Raw genomic sequence first — 19,976 nt, forward strand, 5'->3', positions numbered from 1 at the left:
GATAGCTTTTCCATCACGTTTTTATGGTTTTACTGTTAGACCCCTTTCCTCACTGGGGTGTTTTTCAGGCACTTTTGGGCTAAAAATAGCACCTGTAAAACACCTCCCCTGCAGTCTCAGTGTGAAAGCCTGAGTGCTTTCACACTGAGACGATGCGCTGGCAGGACGTGTGAAAAAAAAGTCCTGCAAGCAGCATCTTTGGAGCGCTGTATACACTGCTCCTCAACCGCTTCTGCCCATTGAAATGCTACACGGGGCATTTAACCCCTTCATCAGCCGCTAGTGGGGATTAAAAGCACCCTGCTAGTGGCCGAATAGCGGCGTTAAATGCCAGTAAAGCGCCACTAAATCTAGCGGCGTTTTACCGTCCACGCCTGCCTGCTCCAGTGTGAAAGCAGCCTTATGCAGAGTGCTAGAACTAGTATTTAACAAAAACATCAACATTTTTAACCATTTATCCAGGGATATTGATCCACTCAAAAACTAAGCATAGAATCTGACTAATGCAATTCTGATCAATTTAAATCCGACATCTCTCTTTTACGCAATTCTCTTTTTACCCTTTGTTTAGACTTCATTTCCAAGCGCATATACATCTAAGCACGTGTTCTTAGATGCAGATTTTTGGATTCTGTGTTATGGAAAGAATTCAGTGCATGTTTACGCACCTGTGTAACTGGCTCCATTGAAAACAATGCAGCTGTGTTCAGATCTGTAATTAAACACTTCAGCCCTGGAAGGATTTACCCCCTTAATGGCCAGGCCATTTTTTGCGTTACAGCACTGCGTTGATTTAATTGACAATTGCGCGATCGTGCAACGTTGTACCAAAACAAAAATGCATGTCCTTTTTTTCCCCACAAATAGAGCTTTCTTTTGGTGGCATTTGATCACCTCTGCAGTTTTTATTATTTGCGCTATAAACAAAAAGACTGAAAATTTTGAATTAGCCACTTGACCACTGGGCACTTAAACCCCCTTCCTAACCAGACCAATTTTCAGCTTTTGGTGCTCTCACATTTTGAATGACAATTACTCAGTCATGCAACACTGTATCTATATGAAATTTTTGTCCTTTTTTTCACACAAATGGAGCTTTCTTTTGGTGGTATTTAATCACCGCTGGGTTCTTTATTTTTTGCGCCGTAAAAGAAAAAAGACCGAAAAATCTGTAAAAAAAATACATTTTTCTTCATTTCTGTTATAATATTTTGCAAATTAGTAATTTTTCTTCATATATTTTGGCCAAAATTTATCCCGCTACATATCTTTGGTAAAATTAACCCAAATCGGTGGATATGATTTGGTCTTTGTGAAAGTTATAGAGTCCAAAAGCTATGGTGCGAATATCTGAAAATTGATCACACCTGAAGTACTGACGGCCTATCTAATTTCTTGAGACCCTAACATTCCAGAAAAGTACAAATACCCCCCAAATGACCCCTTTTTGGAAAGAAGACATTCCAAGGTATTTAGAAAGATGCATGGTGAGTTTTTTGAAGTTGTCATTTTTTCCCACAATTCTTTGCAAAATCAAGGTTTTTTTTTTTTCCCACAAAATTGTCATATTAGCAGGTTATTTCTCACACACCGCATATGCATAGCACAAATTACACCCCAAAACACATTTTGCTATTACTCCCGAGTACGGCGATACCACATGTGTGAGACTTTTACACAGCGTGGCCACATACAGAGGCCCAACATGCAGGGGAGCACCTTCAGGAGTTCTGGAGCACCCAGGCCAATTCTGACATTTCTCTCCTACATGTAAAAATCATCATTTATTAGCTAGAAAATTACATAGAACCCCAAAACATTATATATGTTTTTTTAGCAAAGACCCTAGAGAATACAATGGCAGTCGTTGCAACTTTTTATCTCAAGGACTAGATATATAAAATAATTCTGCGCTACCCTAAAAAGAGAGACACAGAAGCAGCCAACACGACCAACAAAGTGTAAACCCCCGAACCCCCCTGATGACGTCTTTGAGGACGAAACGCGTCGGGCAGGACCCCATTGTCGCCACTTTTTCTCAAACAGCGCTGTTTTAAGTTTTGGATCTACATGTGAGTGTACATCTATTTTACTTCAAATAAATATTTTTTGTTTTTTGGATTTACACTATGTGGCCCTTTTTTTCTTTTCCTATCCCTCCACATCCATTTCTGGTCCGCGGAATGTTGCTTTGAGGGGTTCGCTTACGGAACACCCCACCACTTCCTTAAGATCTACATGACCTCCCATATCTGGGAGATTGCGCACACCTCTCAAGTTCCTGGCATTATCTGGATGAATACAACAAACCCGTGAGACCGCATCCTTCTCGGAGTATATACAGCCACTTACCACCTAAGCCTTGTCCGACCCAATCCGGCGTATGCCCCATTGGGTCCACCTTATCCGGTAAGCCTCCTCAACTCTTGGTGGTAGTGAGCAGATTTTTAATTCTTCAATATTCTGTTTCAATACATTACCATACAGACTATGTATTTTTAATGTTCACATGAGGACTACATGCTCAAAGCAGATACAATTGATCCCTTTTACTGTTTATTGAGTTATTTACAGTTGTATATGACATTGTTTAGCGCCACACTTTTTTACTGTTTTGCAACTTTTTATCTCGCACGGTATTTGCGCAGCAATTTTTTAAACGCGTTTTTTTTGGAAAAAAAACTGTTTTGTGCTTTACAAAAACCAAAACAGTAAAGGTAGCCTAATGTTTTTGCATAATGTGAAAGATGAAGTTACGCCGAGTAAATAGATACCCAACATGTCACCTTTCAAAATTGCACGCGCTTGTGGAATGGCGCCAAACTTTGCTACTCAAAAATCCCCATAGGCGACGCTTTAAAATTTTTTACTGGTTACATGTTTTGAGTTACAGAGGAGGTCTAGGGCCAAAATTATTGCTCTCGCTCTACCGATCGCAGCGATACCTCACATGTGTGGTTTGAACACCGTTTTCATGTTGGGCGGGACTTACGTATGCATTCGCTTCTGCATGCGAGCACACAGGGACAGGGGCGCTTTAAAAATTTTTTTTTTTTTTTTTATTGTTCATTTTACTTTATTTATTTTAGTTTGATGCTTTTTTCCAAAAAAAAAAAATTTTTGACCACTTTTATTCCTATTACAAGGAATATAAACATCCTTGTAATAGGAATATGGCATGACAGGTCCTCTTTACGGTGAGATATGGGGTCAATAAGACCCCACATCTCACCTCTAGGCTGGGAAGCCTGAAATAAAAAAATAAAAAAAACGATCCTGGCTTCGATCGTAGCGGTGAGTCGGTAGAAGCGTGGGAGGGGGGGACATCCCCTCTCGCCTCCCGTAAGAACGATCAAGCAGTGGAACAGCCGCTATGATCATTCCTATGGTGTAGGGAATCGCCGGCTGAAAAAGCTGATATCTGAATGATGCCTGTAGCTGCACCCATCATTCAGATATCCCCGCACAAAGTCAAGGACACTGTATGACGGCCGGCGGGCGGGAAGTGGTTAAAACGCTTTTTTTTTTAACACAAAGTTGTCCATTTATACAATATTTCTACCACATAACATGTACATACCAAAAATGACACCCCAAAATAGATTCTCCTGCTCCTCCTGAGTACGGCGATACCACATGTGTGAGACTTCCACAGCCTGGCCACATACAGAGGGCGAGTACAGCTGAGCATGGCTCAGCATGGCAGGGTATGGCGGGGTATGGCAGAGTATGGCGGGGGCATGGCAGAGTATGGCGGGGGCATGGCAGAGTATGGCGGGGGCATGGCAGAGTATGGCGGGGGCATGGCAGAGTATGGCGGGGGCATGGCAGAGTATGGCGGGGGCATGGCAGAGTATGGCACAGCATTGGAGAGTATTGTGGGGGTATTGCAGAGTATTGCACAGCATTGCAGAGTATTGCACAGCATTGCAGAGTATTGTGGGGGCATTGCAGAGTATTGCACAGCATTGCAGAGTATTGTGGGGGCATTGCAGAGTATTGCACAGCATTGCAGAGTATTGTGGGGGCATTGCAGAGTATTGCACAGCATTGCAGAGTATTGTGGGGGCATTGCAGAGTATTGCACAGCATTGCAGAGTATTGTGGGGGTATTGCAGAGTATTGCACAGCATTGCAGAGTATTGTGGGGGTATATTTTTTACTTTCTGCTGTAATTCATATCCAAATATATAAAAATAACTAAAATGTATTCATCAGTTTAGGAAAATATGCATTCTGCTATATATTGTTGGTAAGAAAAAAAAAAATTGAAATAAGCGTATATTGATTGGTTTGCGCAAAAGTTATAGCATCCCCAAAATAGGGGAAAGATTTAGGGACTTTTTATTTTTACTATTAATGGCGGGGATCAACGATTTTTTAGCAGGACTACAACATTGTGGCAGACAAATCTGACACTAAGAGACACTTTTTGGTTACCAGTGAGACCACTACAGTGCTCAGTGCTATAAAAATGCACTGATCACTGTATAAACGGCACTGGCAGGGAAGGGGTCAACACTAGGGGGTGATTAAAGAGTTAAGTGTTCCCTAGGAAGGTTTTTCTAACTGTCAGGGGGACGGACTGACTGGGAGTAGAGAGAGATGGCTGTTCCTGATCACTTGGAATAGCTGATCTCTCTCTCCTCCCCTGTCAGAACGGGGATCTGCTTTGTTTACATAGGCAGATCCCCGTTCTGCTTCCCTTTACCATGATCGCAGGTGGCCAGCGGACATCAAGTCAGTCGGACCCACGGGTGAGCTCCACTGGCGGCTGGCTGGCAGGCATGCGCCCACTGTATAATGCACGTACAGGTACATCAGTTCACGCATCCTGGCCACCCTGCTGCAGTATATATGTGCGGTGGCCGGTCCGGAAGTGGTTAAGAAACACTTGTATGTGTGTACCACTCACTTTCTTACATTGTATGTCTCCAAGTGTTAGCCTCTGCAAATTTCTTACCACATTCTTTCCCCTGGCTGCTGACAGATTCTTTGTTTTTGGGGACTATATGCGTGGCAATTTGCAGCTGCCATGTTTTAGACTTGTAAATTTATACATCACAAAAAACTTCAAATTTAAATATTTCCATTGCTTACCAACCAAAGATAAAAACGAATGAATATCTAAACCACATATCCATATATCAACAATTACCTTTCCATCTTTCAAAGGAGAAGCATTGGAGCCATACTTCAAGCTTTTCAAAGGTGACAGGTTTTCCCGAAAATATGTAGATTTCAAATCATTCGCTTGATTGTTTTCCTCACATACCCCTAACTTACGATTTGTAACGCCTAAGTGAACATTAGATGTAACCTGTTCTTTTTCTTCATTATGCTGCCTTACAGCCAAGTCCATATCAACACCCTGAAGCTTGGCTTCCAGTAAATCTCTCTCACCAACGGACTCTAATATAGATCCATGCTGCTCAGTGTTTGCCGATACATTTTGGATCCGGGGAACCAAAGGATTTCTCTTCTTGAGAAGCTCTTTCTCTGTGTCTGAATGGTCAGAATGTCCATCATCCTCATGGAAGACATCTGAAGTACTGTTCATGTTTAAGGCATCGGAGGGTGACACCCCTGTATCATCAACAGTGCTACTTGTAACAGAAGTATGCTCATGAGGTATGCCCTCACTTCTGGTTGTAGTTTGTTGGTTCCCATCACTAGTCAGGGATAACCTCCCATCATTTAATGCTTCTACCTGTATACGGCTCACAGGTTCGGGTAAAACAGGCATGTTTTCAACATTTTCGGCATTTTTTGAAACTGTTGAACATGAATCTTCATGTAACATACTAAAACCTTTTTCTGAGTCATTGGACATCTGTGTTTCTTCTGCACTGGAGGAATGCTTAGAATATTCATGCTCGCTTTCTTTGGAGTCCGCCTAGAGTTAGAGATAAAAAAGGGATTACAGTAACATAATGTGTACCAGTATTACAGAGGGTCTGACAGCATGTTCTACACACATTATCCTCCCATATTTTGCACTGCACTGTGCCACAAGTAGTCTGCATTATACAAATAGCAGAAAGTGTATGGAACAGAGTACTTTAGATACTTTGCTCTTTGGAGGCCTGGTCTCCAACTCACAAAAGAAGAATTTTAGCACCAAGGGTATCAACAAAATCTAGTATGCTCCTCTGATATTATAATTTGGTTCTTGTCCTCCTCTCACACATCACCATCTTTAAATATCTGGAGCATGTGCAGATGTGCCAAAAGGTCTCTGCCTGGTCTTTTGGACCCAATAGAGACCTGTGGCACATCTGCATATGTGCAGGGGAACTCCGGTGCATGCATACACATGCTGGTATCTGGGACTTTGATACATGCGGGAAATCCTGTCATGAGCAGAAGCGCCAAAAGACTCTGCTGGATCCCAAAGACCTGCACCATATATGCGCATGTGGGGAAACCTGTGGTGCGCATGTGCAGCAAAACTGCAACCTGGGATATGTTATATAGTCAAAGGAGGCAGTAGGGGCCGCAACATCATTCTCACCTAGTCAGGAAAGATGGAAGTATTGCAGTGCAATTATCAAAGAGGGAGGGGAGGGGCATCAGAAGAATGAAAGCTGTGTTAAAGTGTCACTCCACACAAAAACACGAAGTTCTGCTTTAAGGCATCCCCACCCCCTCTTAGAAGAATAGCATTATTGGGGGGGGGGGGTGAGTGGGTATCTGATTCGGGCCGATACTTCCTCTACGACCGCCTAGGCGATCTGAGCAGAAGTTCTCCTCCTCCCTCCCCCCCGTAGTTTTCTAGGACAGTTCCTAGAAGACTGCAGGACCATTCACAATACGCAGCGCAGCTGTCACAGCGAAGTGCCCAAAATTAAGATGCCAGTACCGAAGACCCGAAGTCTAGTAAAGAACTAGGCCGGGTGAGGATGGTGCTGGATCACGAGATAGGCGAGTGTCTGTTTATTAAAAGTCAGCAGCTACAGTTTTTGTAGCTGCGGACTTAATTTTTACATAGGAGACTGGAGCTCCTCTTTTATTACTGGAGGTCTGACACTACTTACATTATTGGGAAAACAAATATAGGCTTTACTGAAATCAGGAGAACTAGGTAGGACAATAGTAATACTTATCCATGCAATGAAAAAAAAAAAAAAAATCAGCACAAGGGTCATTACTTACCTTCAGTAAGAGGTGTCCCTTGTGCTGCTGTGTCCTCTTTTCACCTAAATCTCCTCCTCCTCCAATCCCACCCCTGTAATCTTCTGGTGCAGCGGGGGGTTAAAGCCTACGTTTACTTAAAACACATAGAAAAAAAAAAAAAGGAAAAAAAACAACACAAGGGACATTACTTAGCTTCAATATGTGTCCCTTGTTCTGCTGTGTCCTTTCATCAAAATCTTCCTCCTCCGGGACTCCCCCACCCCCGCTGCGGTCGGGGTTAATACAACTAAGAAGCTGTGACAGGCTCTCATCAGGAGTTTCAGATTACGCCCATCCTTTCCGCCCAGCGCCTCCATTTATAGAAGCCGTTAATACAGCTTCTATGAATCAAAAACAATTTCTGAATGGAGGCCAGTTGGATGATTGAAAGGTTTGCCCTGTTCATTCATAGAAGCTATAGTAATACTGCGCTATATAATAGTTATATAGAGGAGCTGGGTGGGTAGAGTGGGCACGGTTGGGCACTCTTCATAAGATGATTTCACAGCTCCATAGTTCTATTGATCCCTGCTGCACCAGAAGATTATGGTGCTGGGGGTGGGGGGGATCGGAGAAAGAAGACAGACGAAAAGAGGGCACAGCAGAACAAGGGACACATCTCAGAGAAGGCAACGAATGTCCCTTGTGCTGATTTTTTTTTTATTTTAGGTAAACTTAAGCTTTAAAAAAAACCATGTGGTCACTGATCACCCATCATATTAATTACTGAACTAGGAACCAAATCAGGGTGGTTTCTGATCTTTGGTGTTAGACCAGGGCAGACAGTGACAGCAAGGGGGCCTTACATTCAAAATGAAATTTGCATTATTGTTCCCTCAACAATTCTGCAACTTTGACATGTGTTTGTAAAACTACATATCATCACAACTACTTAGTGCATTCCGGTGAATTATACTGGGTATCGGCCAAAATTACAAGCAGTGTAAAGCCAGTTTAAGTTAAACAGGAAGGTAAAGAAAATGTGACCTACTGGGAATACTTTACAGGACGTAATACTGTTTACGTATAAATGTAAAAAAATTGTCAGACAAATGTTTTCTAATAACCCAAATACCAGACACACATGGACAATTTACCTTTCCAGAAGAACCACCACCAATAGCCACACATGTTTCAGATTTAGCAGTTAGTTCAGTGTTAAACTGCTTGCTGTCATCGGTATAGCACACAGTTGGAATATTGGCAGAAAATATCGTATTCGTGTTATTTGTAGGTGGTGGAGCAACTTTGCTTGTTGATGTCATTTTGCACATCACAGTTGTTTGAAGGCTATTTGTGTAAAGTGCACTCAAACTGCTCTGGTTATATACTTGGAAGATCTCACTTGACAATTTTATATTATAATCCTGTAATGAAACATTATGTAGATGTTTTGATGGGGAGTTTAAAAGTCTTAACTTATCCTCTCCAAAAACTAATGCAAAAATTATGTATAAGGTGATCTAAACAGAAACAAAATCACATTAAGCAAAGCCATGTGGATGCTGTAGAGACTTATCTAAATATCCACAAATTAAAAGGACATACTATCCACGGGTTTTTCATTTCATATTATTGGATGACATGTCTCTGAGTGGCGCATACCATAAAGTGATGCACTTTATTTTTTTTTTTAATTCCGAGGCTATTCCCACCTATTGGGGGAAAAAAAAAGGAATTCTGACCTGTAAATTCCTCATGCCATTGGAGTACCGACAGCACACAGGAGTTGATTCTTAGAACAAAGGTTATATGCCACAACCTTCAAGTGAGTGGACCTTGGCAAAACTTTACTGGGAACTGGACCCCAAGTGTACTCATATATCCCCATATAACCCCATTCTGGGAGGCTCTAGTTCTTTTTTTTAGAAAGCAGTAAGGCAATCACAGAGAATGAGTGGGGGGGCTCCCTGTCCTGTACTGCACATATAACAAACGGGATTTACAATTCCTATTCTCTTAACAGCACAGTACAGGACAGTACAGGACACAGGAGTTAATTCTTAGACCATGGGATGTCCTCAAGCAATTAACTGAGGAATGGGCATCAAAAAGCCAAAAATTGCAGGAACAGGCCCACGGGAAAAACAAGAAGGGTCACCAAACCGGAGAGAGAGGACAGCAGAAGCACCATGAAGCCAAAACAGGATCAGCAGAGACTCAACCATCAGGAATGGTTTTAAAAATGTGAATTGAAAAAAAAAGGCCCAGCCACTCTTGAGAAGGATCAATGCTAAATGCAGTAAAGAACTAAAGGACCCTGACCTCTAAGAAGAATGTGTGAAGGTAGAGAATTCATTCCCTGAGGGCAGAAGCCAAAAAAAAGGTAAAATTATCAGCTGGGTGGAAGAGGAGGGAGGAATCCCACAGAGGGTCTGCCCAATGGAAAAGAGGAAAGGGGTCCATGGTCAAGGTATTTTGCCAACCTTTGGGAAGCAACAGGCTTCCAAGATACTTTGTAGCGTAAGAAAACGACTCATACAGAGCTAGTTAGGGGTAATGAAGAGAAGAAAGTTTTGGTCTTACAGAGGCCCTTTACAAGGAAGTAGACAATTTTGGTACAAAAGGAGGGCACTGTGTGGGCAAGAGCACCTGAGGAAAGCCCTGGAGGGGCACAGAAAAGTCAGAATGACTCCAATACTGGATGAACACAGGTGAATATTATTACTACTGCAGTGCACCCCCTCTCATCTACCTTAGCTGTACAGTAAGAACAGGGCTGGCAACACTGCTTTGGATTTCAGAGGCAGTATTGTCAGCCACCATCAGCAAGTTAGGAGCTCACTGGAATAATAGCAGGATTAACTGGTATTTCTGTACTTGCAGCAACTTTGAAAGAGACAAAAAATGGAAATGCGCATGAATTGCAGAGATGTACAGCATATGTTTAAAGTGGATGAAAACCCTTACATATACCCAGTGAAGTGACTGGCCTCAGGTGACACACAGATGAAACAAATCCTTACAGAATTTGTACATGTTTATCTGCAGCCTTCTCTTCTCTACAGCCATTCAAAGTCCAGAATTATTACAGCTCATCTGAACTTCCAGAAAGCAGGGGGTGGGGACCTGAAGTGAACACTTTGCAGAGCTCAGTGAGAGCTGATTGGAGGGAAGGGACACACACACACACACATATACACCTCTTCACACAGCACACAGGAACAGAGCTGAGGCTGTCAATCACAGGCTGTGTGCCGGAGCTCCCTCCAGTCACCTTTTTTTCCTCTTGATGTCAGGAAAACTTGTCAGATGTGATATATGCAGATAGAAGAGAAACTAGACAGCAGAGAGAAATGGCACTTAGTGACCAAGATTGCGACAAGTACACACTATAGAGGGATATGCTTTGTTCATATTTCATGTCTGAGGTTTACAACCACTTTAACTCTCTTGGAGACCTCACCAGTGCATTATTCTTTTAGTCTTTTTGGACACTAGCCTTTAGTCGGGCTCTTGACAAAAGTAGTCCGATCTCATTTAAATTCCACCAAAATTCAAATGAAAAATCCAGCAGGCAGATTGGAATGCCCTCCTGTCATTAGTCTGATGCTAAGCCTTCCCTGGAAGAATACATCATCTATAGGACTCTTTTCAGCCTGTGCAGTCATTTATCACTGAAGTGAATGGGATGGGGTTGTGTGGATGTTGTTTGCTCTGTATACACTTTCATATTCAGCAGTTGGAGGCAGGACACAACACCTGCCAAGTGCCTACTTCAGTACCCATTGATTGTAACACAACGTGCAATATATGATTAAATCATGTTATGACATAATATGCTTTTCTGATATTACTGGTCTGTCAAAGTGCAACAGCACAGCGACTCACAGAGAAGGTTTTTTATCTTAATGCATAGAATGCATTAAGATAAAAAAGCCATCTACCTTTACAACTCCTTTAAATTGCCCCTAGTGTATATGTGAGCAGCCATGTATGCAAGATAGGGACATTAGACTGTAAGCTCCTTGAGGGCATACAGTTTAGGGTGTATGTAAATTGCCAGCGTTATATGAAGCCTATCTTATTTCCCATTGACCTTGTTTTTATATTATGCTTTTGTTCTGATAATGTAGCCAGCGTTTTCGCTTTAATACTTTTTCACGTCCTGTATTTTGAAATTTACAATAAACGATTGAAAGTACATTGTCAGCATTTTACAAATGCCTGTGATAAATAATAAAAGTTAAATCACGAATTAACTTCTTTAGAATATGGCATCTAACAGTTAACCCATGACAGAGTTCTAATTTAATCTGTTATATATCAAACTATATACTACAGAAGACAAAGAAACATGCTGTTATATCCCTGGACTTGTGCCCATTTATGAAGCACAGCAGAGACTACCAAGCTTTCAATCACTGTTTGTGCTCTATTAGTGAAGCATCTTTATCTACACACAGCACCACATAGCATGCAAAAGCTCTTAGCGTAGGTCTAGTCGAAAAGGTTTTAAAAAGTCTGCTTAAGAGACATTACATACAGTCATTGCATTGAGTCCCTTGTGCTGCCAGCTTGCATATTTAGTTAAAATCTTCCATCCTTTGATCCTGACTGCTGCCCTTTCCGCTCACCTCCTCCATTCATAGAAGCTGCACTATAGTTTTTTATGAATAAATAATGATCTATGAATTGAGGATTACTTTTCTTTTATCTGTCCGTCCTCCATTCATAGATTGGAGTTTCATTCATGTAAGCTATAGTACAGCTTCTATAAATGGAGGTGGTGGGTGGAAAGGGTGGGCGTAATCACCAATCCTGATGAATGCATATCACAGGTCCCTCAGATCTTTTAACCCCAGCAGCAGTGGAAGATTACAGGACCAGGTGTAGCGGGGTGATCAGAGAATGGAGGGCTTAAAACTAAATATTCAGCCAGCAGCACAAGTGACATTACTCACAGTCAAAGTGATGTGTACCTTATGCTGCTGGCTGCACATTTCGTTAAAATCTTCTGTCCTCTAATTTTTTTAAAACCTTTTTTTTTTTTTTTTTTTTAAGTAGGCTTTAACAGTGAATACACAAGACACAGCAATGATATTAGCCAGCACAACAGCACATGGTGCATATTTATCGATGTAGGATATAGCAATTTCAACCCCATATTGCCACAATCTTCTCTTCTCCTCATTTCTTATTTATCAACATTGGGGGCCAATTCACTATGCGCAGTGACAGATATTTTACCGCATGGTAAACCGTTTGTCACCACAGGAAACAATTGTTTCCTATGAGTCCTACTCACACTGCAATGTGCTGTGATAACATGCAGACACCGGCCCGAAACGCACTGCATTATCAGGCAGTGGATTGCCCGACATTGCAGTGAATGAAGTGTAGGTTTTGTACACTTCAAATGAAGCTCATACAAAAGCAAGAAAAAGCAAAAATGGACCAGTGCGATGAGATAAATCATGCACCACACTGCCCGTTAGTGCAGCCGGCAAAGGCAGAGCGGCCGGCTCAGTAAATGGCTCCGGCCGTTCTGAGTTGCAGTATAAATTGGCCCTAAGACAATTTTAATTTTGCAAGAATTGTCTTTCCTTATGTCTTGCCTGAAAATCAGATAAAGGGTCCTTCTACATGGGCATCATTCGTTCCATCTTAGGATTCCAATTTCATGCATTTTTCATTTACATTAGTTTACATATTCATGTTCAATTCAGATCAGTATTTATCTATTTTTTCATATGTCTGTCACAGATGGACAAAAGTATGAAAAAAAATATTTTTTTTTTAAAAAATGGATGTAAAACAAACCACATCCATTTACATGTGCAAAAGTCAAAGGATGCAAACCTTCTCTGCTGTTTACTACAGACATCAACAAACTAAGATGTAAGTGGGTGTAAATGGGCATACATTAATTTGCCTTTGCCCACCTATACATTGTGGATCAGTCTAGACCTGTCTGAAACATTTACAGGCAGATCTAGACTAAACATTTGTGTAAAAGGGACCCAATCTTGTATTTTATCAGATAGTGTACACTGTGCTGTCCTTCCCTACACCCTTGTGTAAGGCTAGGTGGATTTTTCCCTGTGAAGTTGATCACATACAGTAACGGATGATTTTCATACATTGATAAATATGTGCCATGGCGTTTGATATTAAATATTGCAAACACTCAGCCCTTACCTAGACCTGAAACTGTAAAAATAAAAGTACACTTCTAGATAATTGAACAAAGACTTTTCTAGACTGATAAGCAGAATTAATAAGCCAGGAATAGAAATGCATGCATATCATTTAATGCGTACTTGAAGGTAGTAAATCCTTCTTACCTTTGTTTGTATTTTGGAAGCAACAGTTAAATCCACAGGTTGATTGCTACTGTGTTTTTCCTTCATTTCATGGCACACTGGGGAAACACCCAACATGATTTGGGGTTGAGCGTGAGGGGAATTCCTCAGGAGGTCGCTCTCATCGCCATTCTCGGCATCAGCAGTATCAGTCTCTACAATCTCACAAAGTGGGTCATGTACTGTGTTGATGGAGACATATTTTGCTGGGTTACTATGTTCTACAACTTTCCGTGAGCTGCTGATCACCTGCTGGCTTGGTTTACTATAAAAGAGAGCCAACCACATGTGCAAAATAATTTTCACATCCTCCACCTTCTCCTTCAAGTTGGGGTTCCACGGGCTAGAAAACGAAAGTTTAATTCAATTAGAACATGTGAACCATACATTAAATAGTATCAAATGCCTCCCACTTAATATAGTTTATAACGTTCAATTTAAATTAAACCATTTATATAAAAAAAAAAAAAAAAAAAAAAAAAAAAAAAAACACAGGAGCTGGAAGAAGTCTCCTGTCTGTGATGAGGTTGCAGTAAGTGGGGTATCTGGCAGGCTCCCTATAATATAGAGAAGAATAAGCTGGCTGATTTTCCCTGACCCATCCACCATTGCATCCCCAACTTCAAGAGTGTGCGGGATTACAGCACCCCCCTTAGGCTGGACGCAGCCGTGCAGGTGGATCTGGTAGTGGTGGGTTCTGAGGCAGTCTATCCATCTGGCGAGTGCAATATTTGCTCGCTTGGTGAAAGAGATTCACAGTATTCTTGGGGTTTTAAAATCACTATAGTGGCAATATGGAAGATGGACTTTTTTTGCCAGTGAACACCTACATTTTTGGACACTCAAGTTATAAGCCCTTTTGGGACTTTATCACTATTGCACTTTATTTGTAGGTTTCATATGTAGCATATATATTTGTATATACACTTTCAAAGCTGCTGGTATTGAGTATTCATGTTAAGAATGCAATATTTACTTATTTTTAGTGAAGGTTATGAATTGAACAATATGGTTGAATTATTCGTCTATCTTTGGTGTGCATGGTTATCACTAGCTACGGGTCAAGAAAACACAGACACACACTGCATAAGCTGCCTAAAGGAGAAGAAAAAAAAAAAAAAAGGGAAGAATGCGTAGCCAACCAATCAGACAAGATACTTTTCTAAAGCAGATCACAGTATGAGAGCCAACATCTAAATCAGTGATTCTCAACTCCAGTCCTCGGGCCCCACTAACAGGCCAGATTTTAAGTATTACCTTGGGGAGTTGCAGACTAGAATACTGCAATCACTGAACAGCAAGTGATATCACCTGTGATGTATTTCAGCTATCTTGCAAACCTGGCCTGTTGGTGGGTCCTGACACAGCACAATTCTTTTTGTTCTATTCTGCAGAGATGTACAGCACATGTTCAAATCTATTGGGGACTTCAGCAGTACCTTATTCTTTTAGTTGGTCTGGAAGGGCCTATACCCAAGCCCTTTGAAAAAAGTAGTGAGCTCTCACTTTAATTCTACTTCTCAATAGAAAATCCAGCAAAAGCAGTGAATGACCCCCGTTTCATTTTATAAAGTATGATAATTTCTTAGGTCTTGGTGGTTGGCCACACTTCATTCCACAACTCCATACAGGTCAGTGACCAATAGGGAGATTAGAACAAGCTCAACTTTGATCTTTAGATGCCTTTATTTCTGGAGCTGATAGTTTTGTTTACATTGTTTCAGCATAATGATCATCTAGCATTGTCTAGGTTTACAACATAGATACTTTACCTCATTTGCCTGAATGGAAGTTTCCCTTGTTGCAATAAAATAGCTTAGCACTTAACACTTAGGTGACAGATGTCACAAACATTTCTTTGGTCATCACAGCAAGGGTATTTTATTTAGCAGATATTTTTCAACGTGTCACCTGCCATTTGGATCACCATTTTCAACAGGTTATTTTTTCTATAGTCGTGTTAAGTATGCTTCATATTTTTAAGTTCACATTTGCTGTAACACAATTACAGTATATACAACAAAGGTGTTTATCATCATAAAGGTGTCTAACATTTGTCAAAGGACTTGTCCCTGCTTTTCTATAATATATAGCTTGAATGCTCTTTTTTGTGTACCAGAGTTAGCTTTTACATTACTTACCCATGTAGAGCTCGATTTATTGTTTTTTCTAATGGATCACTGGTAAACTTGCTATCCAAATCAAAATCATATTTTGCTTCCCATTTGAATGTAATGAAAAAGTTGTCCCGGTACTTTGACCCCTCCCGAGGCTTTGTAGTCAAGGAAGGGTACCCATTATCACCGGTCAATTGCAGAAATTCCCTTGGAACGAGGAAGTCTGATGGCTGGTCCAATACCTCTTCACTGTCAGAGCTTGTCTCTGTCGGTTCTGAAACACTCTGGGAAGGCTTTTCACTTAGGTCCTTTGTGGATTTATCTTGTGCATCTTCTCTGGGAAGCTGGGAGTAAGAATGCTCCAAACAAATCTTACTTGTAGTATTATTTCGTGCTTTTGCCTTAGCGGCTGCAAGAAGCATTTTGTGGGAGGATGGTTTCTCAGTGTTCTCTGCACGTTGCTGTGCTGGACTGGCATCACTCCCAGCCTTAGGATGACCTTTTACACAATCTGGTGCCTGAACAGGCTCCTCAAAGGCACTGCTAGGTTGTAATGGGGGGCTGCTGTCATTTTGTGGGTATTCTACAGCATTTCCACCATCACTGTTGGGAACTTTTTCCTGGACTACAGTTTCACTTATGGGAGTAGTAGTCTCAGAGTTTATATATGAAATACTTGAGGAAGAGAGTGAATTTAAAGCCAAGTCAGCCAGGAGATTTAGGGCATGAGATTCATACATGCTTATCCGCTTCTCCATTATATCAGTCTCAGGAACTGGTGCTAGGTGAGCCGATTGCTTAATGGTCAAATTGTGGTCCATGCTGGTCTTGCTGAATGAGCTAGCTGGTTCAGTATTAATGGATACAGTTGTTCTTTTAGATTGCTTCCCAGACTTTTGTTTGTCTTTTATTACTGGTCTTCTCACAATTTCTGATTTGGCTTTAACTTCAGTTAATTTTTTCCTGTTGCCTACAAAGTGACCAAAAAGAAAACAAAACCAATAAAGAACAATAAGCACAATGGAAAGATATACTTTACCTTTACTACTACTACTACATAGGAAGACATGCGAGATAAATATATATAGCGCTCTCTCTCGCTCTCTCTCTCTCTCTCTCTCTCTCTCTCTATCTCTATCTATATATATATATATACACATATACATACACACTACCGTTCAAAAGTTTGGGGTCACATTGAAATGTCCTTATTTTTGAAGGAAAAGCACTGTACTTTTAAATGAAGCTAACTTTAAACTAGTCCTAACTTTAAACAAATATACTCTATACATTGCTAATGTGGTAAATGACTATTCTAACTGCAAATGTCTAGTTTTTGGTGCAATATCTACATAGGTGTATAGAGGCCCATTTCCAGCAACTATCACTCCAGTGTTCTAATGGTACAATGTGTTTGCTCATTGGCTCAGAAGGCTAATTGATGATTAGCAAACCCTTGTGCAATCATGTTCACACATCTAAAAACAGTCTAGCTCCTTCCAGAAGCTACAAAACTGACCTTCCTGTGAGCAGATTGAGTTTCTGGAGCATCACATTTGTGGGGTCAATTAAACGCTCAAAATGGCCAGAAAAAGAGAACTTTCATCTGAAACTCGACAGTCTATTCCTGTTCTTAGAAATGAAGGCTATTCCATGCGAGAAATTGCAAAGAAATTGAAGATTTCCTACAACGGTGTGTACTACTCCCTTCAGAGGACAGCACAAACAGGCTCTAACCAGAGTAGAAAAAGAAGTGGGAGGCCGCGTTGCACAACTAAGCAAGAAGATAAGCACATTAGAGTCTCTAGTTTGAGAAACAGACGCCTCACAGGTCCCCAACTGGCATCTTCATTAAATAGTACCCGCAAAACACCAGTGTCAACATCTACAGTGAAGAGGCGGCTGCGGGATTTTGGGCTTCAGGGCAGAGTGGCAAAGAAAAAGCCATATCTGAGACTGGCCAATAAAAGAAAAAGATTAAGATGGGCAAAAGAACACAGACATTGGACAGAGGAAGACTGGAAAAAAGTGTTGTGGACGGATGAATCCAAGTTTGAGGTGTTTGGATCACAAAGAAGAACGTTTGTGAGACGCAGAACAAATGAAAAGATGCTGGAAGAATGCCTGACGCCATCTGTTAAGCATGGTGGAGGTAATGTGATGGTCTGGGGTTGCTTTGGTGCTGGTAAGGTGGGAGCTTTGTACAGGGTAAAAGGGATTCTGAATAAGGAAGGCTATCACTCCATTTTGCAACGCCATGCCATACCCAGTGGACAGCGCTTGATTGGAGCCAATTTCATCCTACAACAGGACAATGACCCTAAACACACCTCCAAATTGTGCAAGAACTATTTACAGCAGAAGCAGGCAGCTGGTATTCTATCGGTAATGGAGTGGCCAGCACAGTCACCAGATCTGAACCCCATTGAGCTGTTGTGGGAGCAGCTTGACCGTATGGTACGCCAGAAGTGCCCATCCAACCAATCCAACTTGTGGGAGCTGCTTCTAGAAGCGTGGGGTGCAATTTCTCCAGCTTACCTCAATAAATTAACAGCTAGAATGCCAAAGGTGTGCAATGCTGTAATTGCTGCAAAAGGAGGATTCTTTGATGAAAGCAAAGTTTGATGTAAAAACAATGTTATTTCAAATACAAATCATTATTTCTAACCTTGTCAATGTCTTGACTCTATTTTCTATTCATTTCACAACGTATGGTGGTGAATAAGTGTGACTTTTCATGGAAAACACAAAATTGTTTGGGTGACCCCAAACTTTTGAACGGTAGTGTATATAGAGATATATATATATATATAAAAAGTCAAAACAAATGAACTGCAGCTGAAAAAATGGTGCTCCTGGCTGTCATTGGTAAAAGTTACATGAACCATGCCTAGGAAGTTTAGGCACGGCAACTAAATGTAAGCCTCTGCCTGAACATCAGTCAACCTAGTTCCTATGACAAAGACTAGCAAGTAAGGCCGGGTTCACACTGGTACGACAAACCTTCCGACATTGGGAGCTCCGTGTCACATGATGTGTGAAAATCAATGTTTCCCTATGGGAGACGTCTTAACTGGTCTGACACAAGTCGGTCCGACATTCAAAATGCTCCCTGCACTACTTTGGTCCGACTTTGATCCTACTTCAGCCCATTGAATATCACTGAAGTCGGATGGCCGTCTTGACTGATCAGACTTTGGCATGTGACTTGTGCTCTGATGATCTTGAAAGGGAACTCTACGCCAAATAAAAAAAAAAAAAAAAAAAGAAGAAGGGGGTTCCCCCTTCAAGAGCATGCCAGGCCCTTTGGTCTGGTATGGATTTTAAGCGGAACCCCCATGCCAAAAGCAGCTTGGGGCCCCCCCAAAAATCCATACCAGACCCTTATCCGAGCACACAGCCTGGCAGGTCAGGAAAGGGGTGGGGACGAGCGAGCGCTCCCCCCCCAGCAGCTCTGTTGTCTCTTCTGACTTCTTCTCCCCTCTCTGGCTCTTCTGCCTCCTCCGCTGACCTCTTCTGCCTCTGCCGGTTCTTCTCCCCTCTTCGCTTATATCTTCTAGCCCTCTCCGGTTCTTCTCCCACTGTCCGCTGTCTTCTGCCTCTGCTGGGTCTTCTCCCTCTGTTTTTCTTCCGATGTTGACAAGACACTCTCTCCCGCTCTAATGCCGGGTGCGTGTTGTGCCATTACCATTGGCATGGGGCGGGGTAATCGTGTGACGTCATCTGGAGGCCCCACCCCTTATGATGTCACCGCCTGGGGCATGATGGGTGGTGATGTCATAAGAGGCGGGCCCTCCGGTGACCCCGTGCAATGCCAAGTAGTGGCACACCGCGCACCCGGCATTAGAGCGGGAGAGAGCGTTGAGTCAACATCGGAAGAAGAACCCTGCCAAGCAGTGTGCTTGGATAAGGCCCTGGTGTGGATTTTGGGGGGGACCCCAACAATCCATACCAGACCGAAGGGCCTGGTATGCTCTCCAAGGGGGAACCCATGCTGTTTTTGTTTTACATTGTGCATGGAGTTCCCCCTAAAGATTCATACCAGACACAGTGCGGACGCATGTCAGACTTCAAGTCGCAGGGCAAAGTCGAATCCAGAGAGGTACGACTGTCATGTCGTACCAGTGTGAACCATCCATGGATTTTTTCCGACGGATGTTGGCTCAAACTTGTCTTGCATACACACTGTCACACAAAAAGTTGCCGGAAAATCCGATCGTTCTCAACGCGGTGACGTAAAACACATACGTCGGGACTATAAACGGGGCAGTAGCCAATAGCTTTCGTCTCTTAATTTATTCTGAGCATGCGTGGCACTTCGTGCGTCGGATTTGTGTACACACAATCGGAATTTCCGACAACTGATTTTGTTGTCGGA

The 19,976-nt window shown here is 41.9% G+C and overlaps 1 protein-coding gene across 6 annotated transcripts in view; it reads right to left on the minus strand.

Moving 5' to 3' along the window:
* The window catches only part of TASOR2 (transcription activation suppressor family member 2), a 118,466-nt gene that overhangs the window by 33,491 nt on the left and 64,999 nt on the right, over window positions 1-19,976 (minus strand). For 5 of the 6 annotated variants that reach the window (XM_073619399.1, XM_073619398.1, XM_073619396.1 and 2 more), the window contains 4 exons: window positions 15,623-16,568; window positions 13,464-13,824; window positions 8,274-8,543; window positions 5,159-5,896 (listed from right to left, as the gene is read on the minus strand). In XM_073619399.1, coding sequence (XP_073475500.1) covers window positions 5,159-5,896; window positions 8,274-8,543; window positions 13,464-13,824; window positions 15,623-16,568 — 2,315 coding nt within the window. The remainder of the gene's footprint in view (window positions 1-5,158; window positions 5,897-8,273; window positions 8,544-13,463; window positions 13,825-15,622; window positions 16,569-19,976) is intronic. The other variant, XM_073619400.1, reaches the window with a different exon arrangement.

The sequence above is a fragment of the Aquarana catesbeiana genome, linkage group LG03, assembly GCF_042186555.1.
Source record: "Aquarana catesbeiana isolate 2022-GZ linkage group LG03, ASM4218655v1, whole genome shotgun sequence".
NCBI lineage: Eukaryota > Metazoa > Chordata > Amphibia > Anura > Ranidae > Aquarana > Aquarana catesbeiana.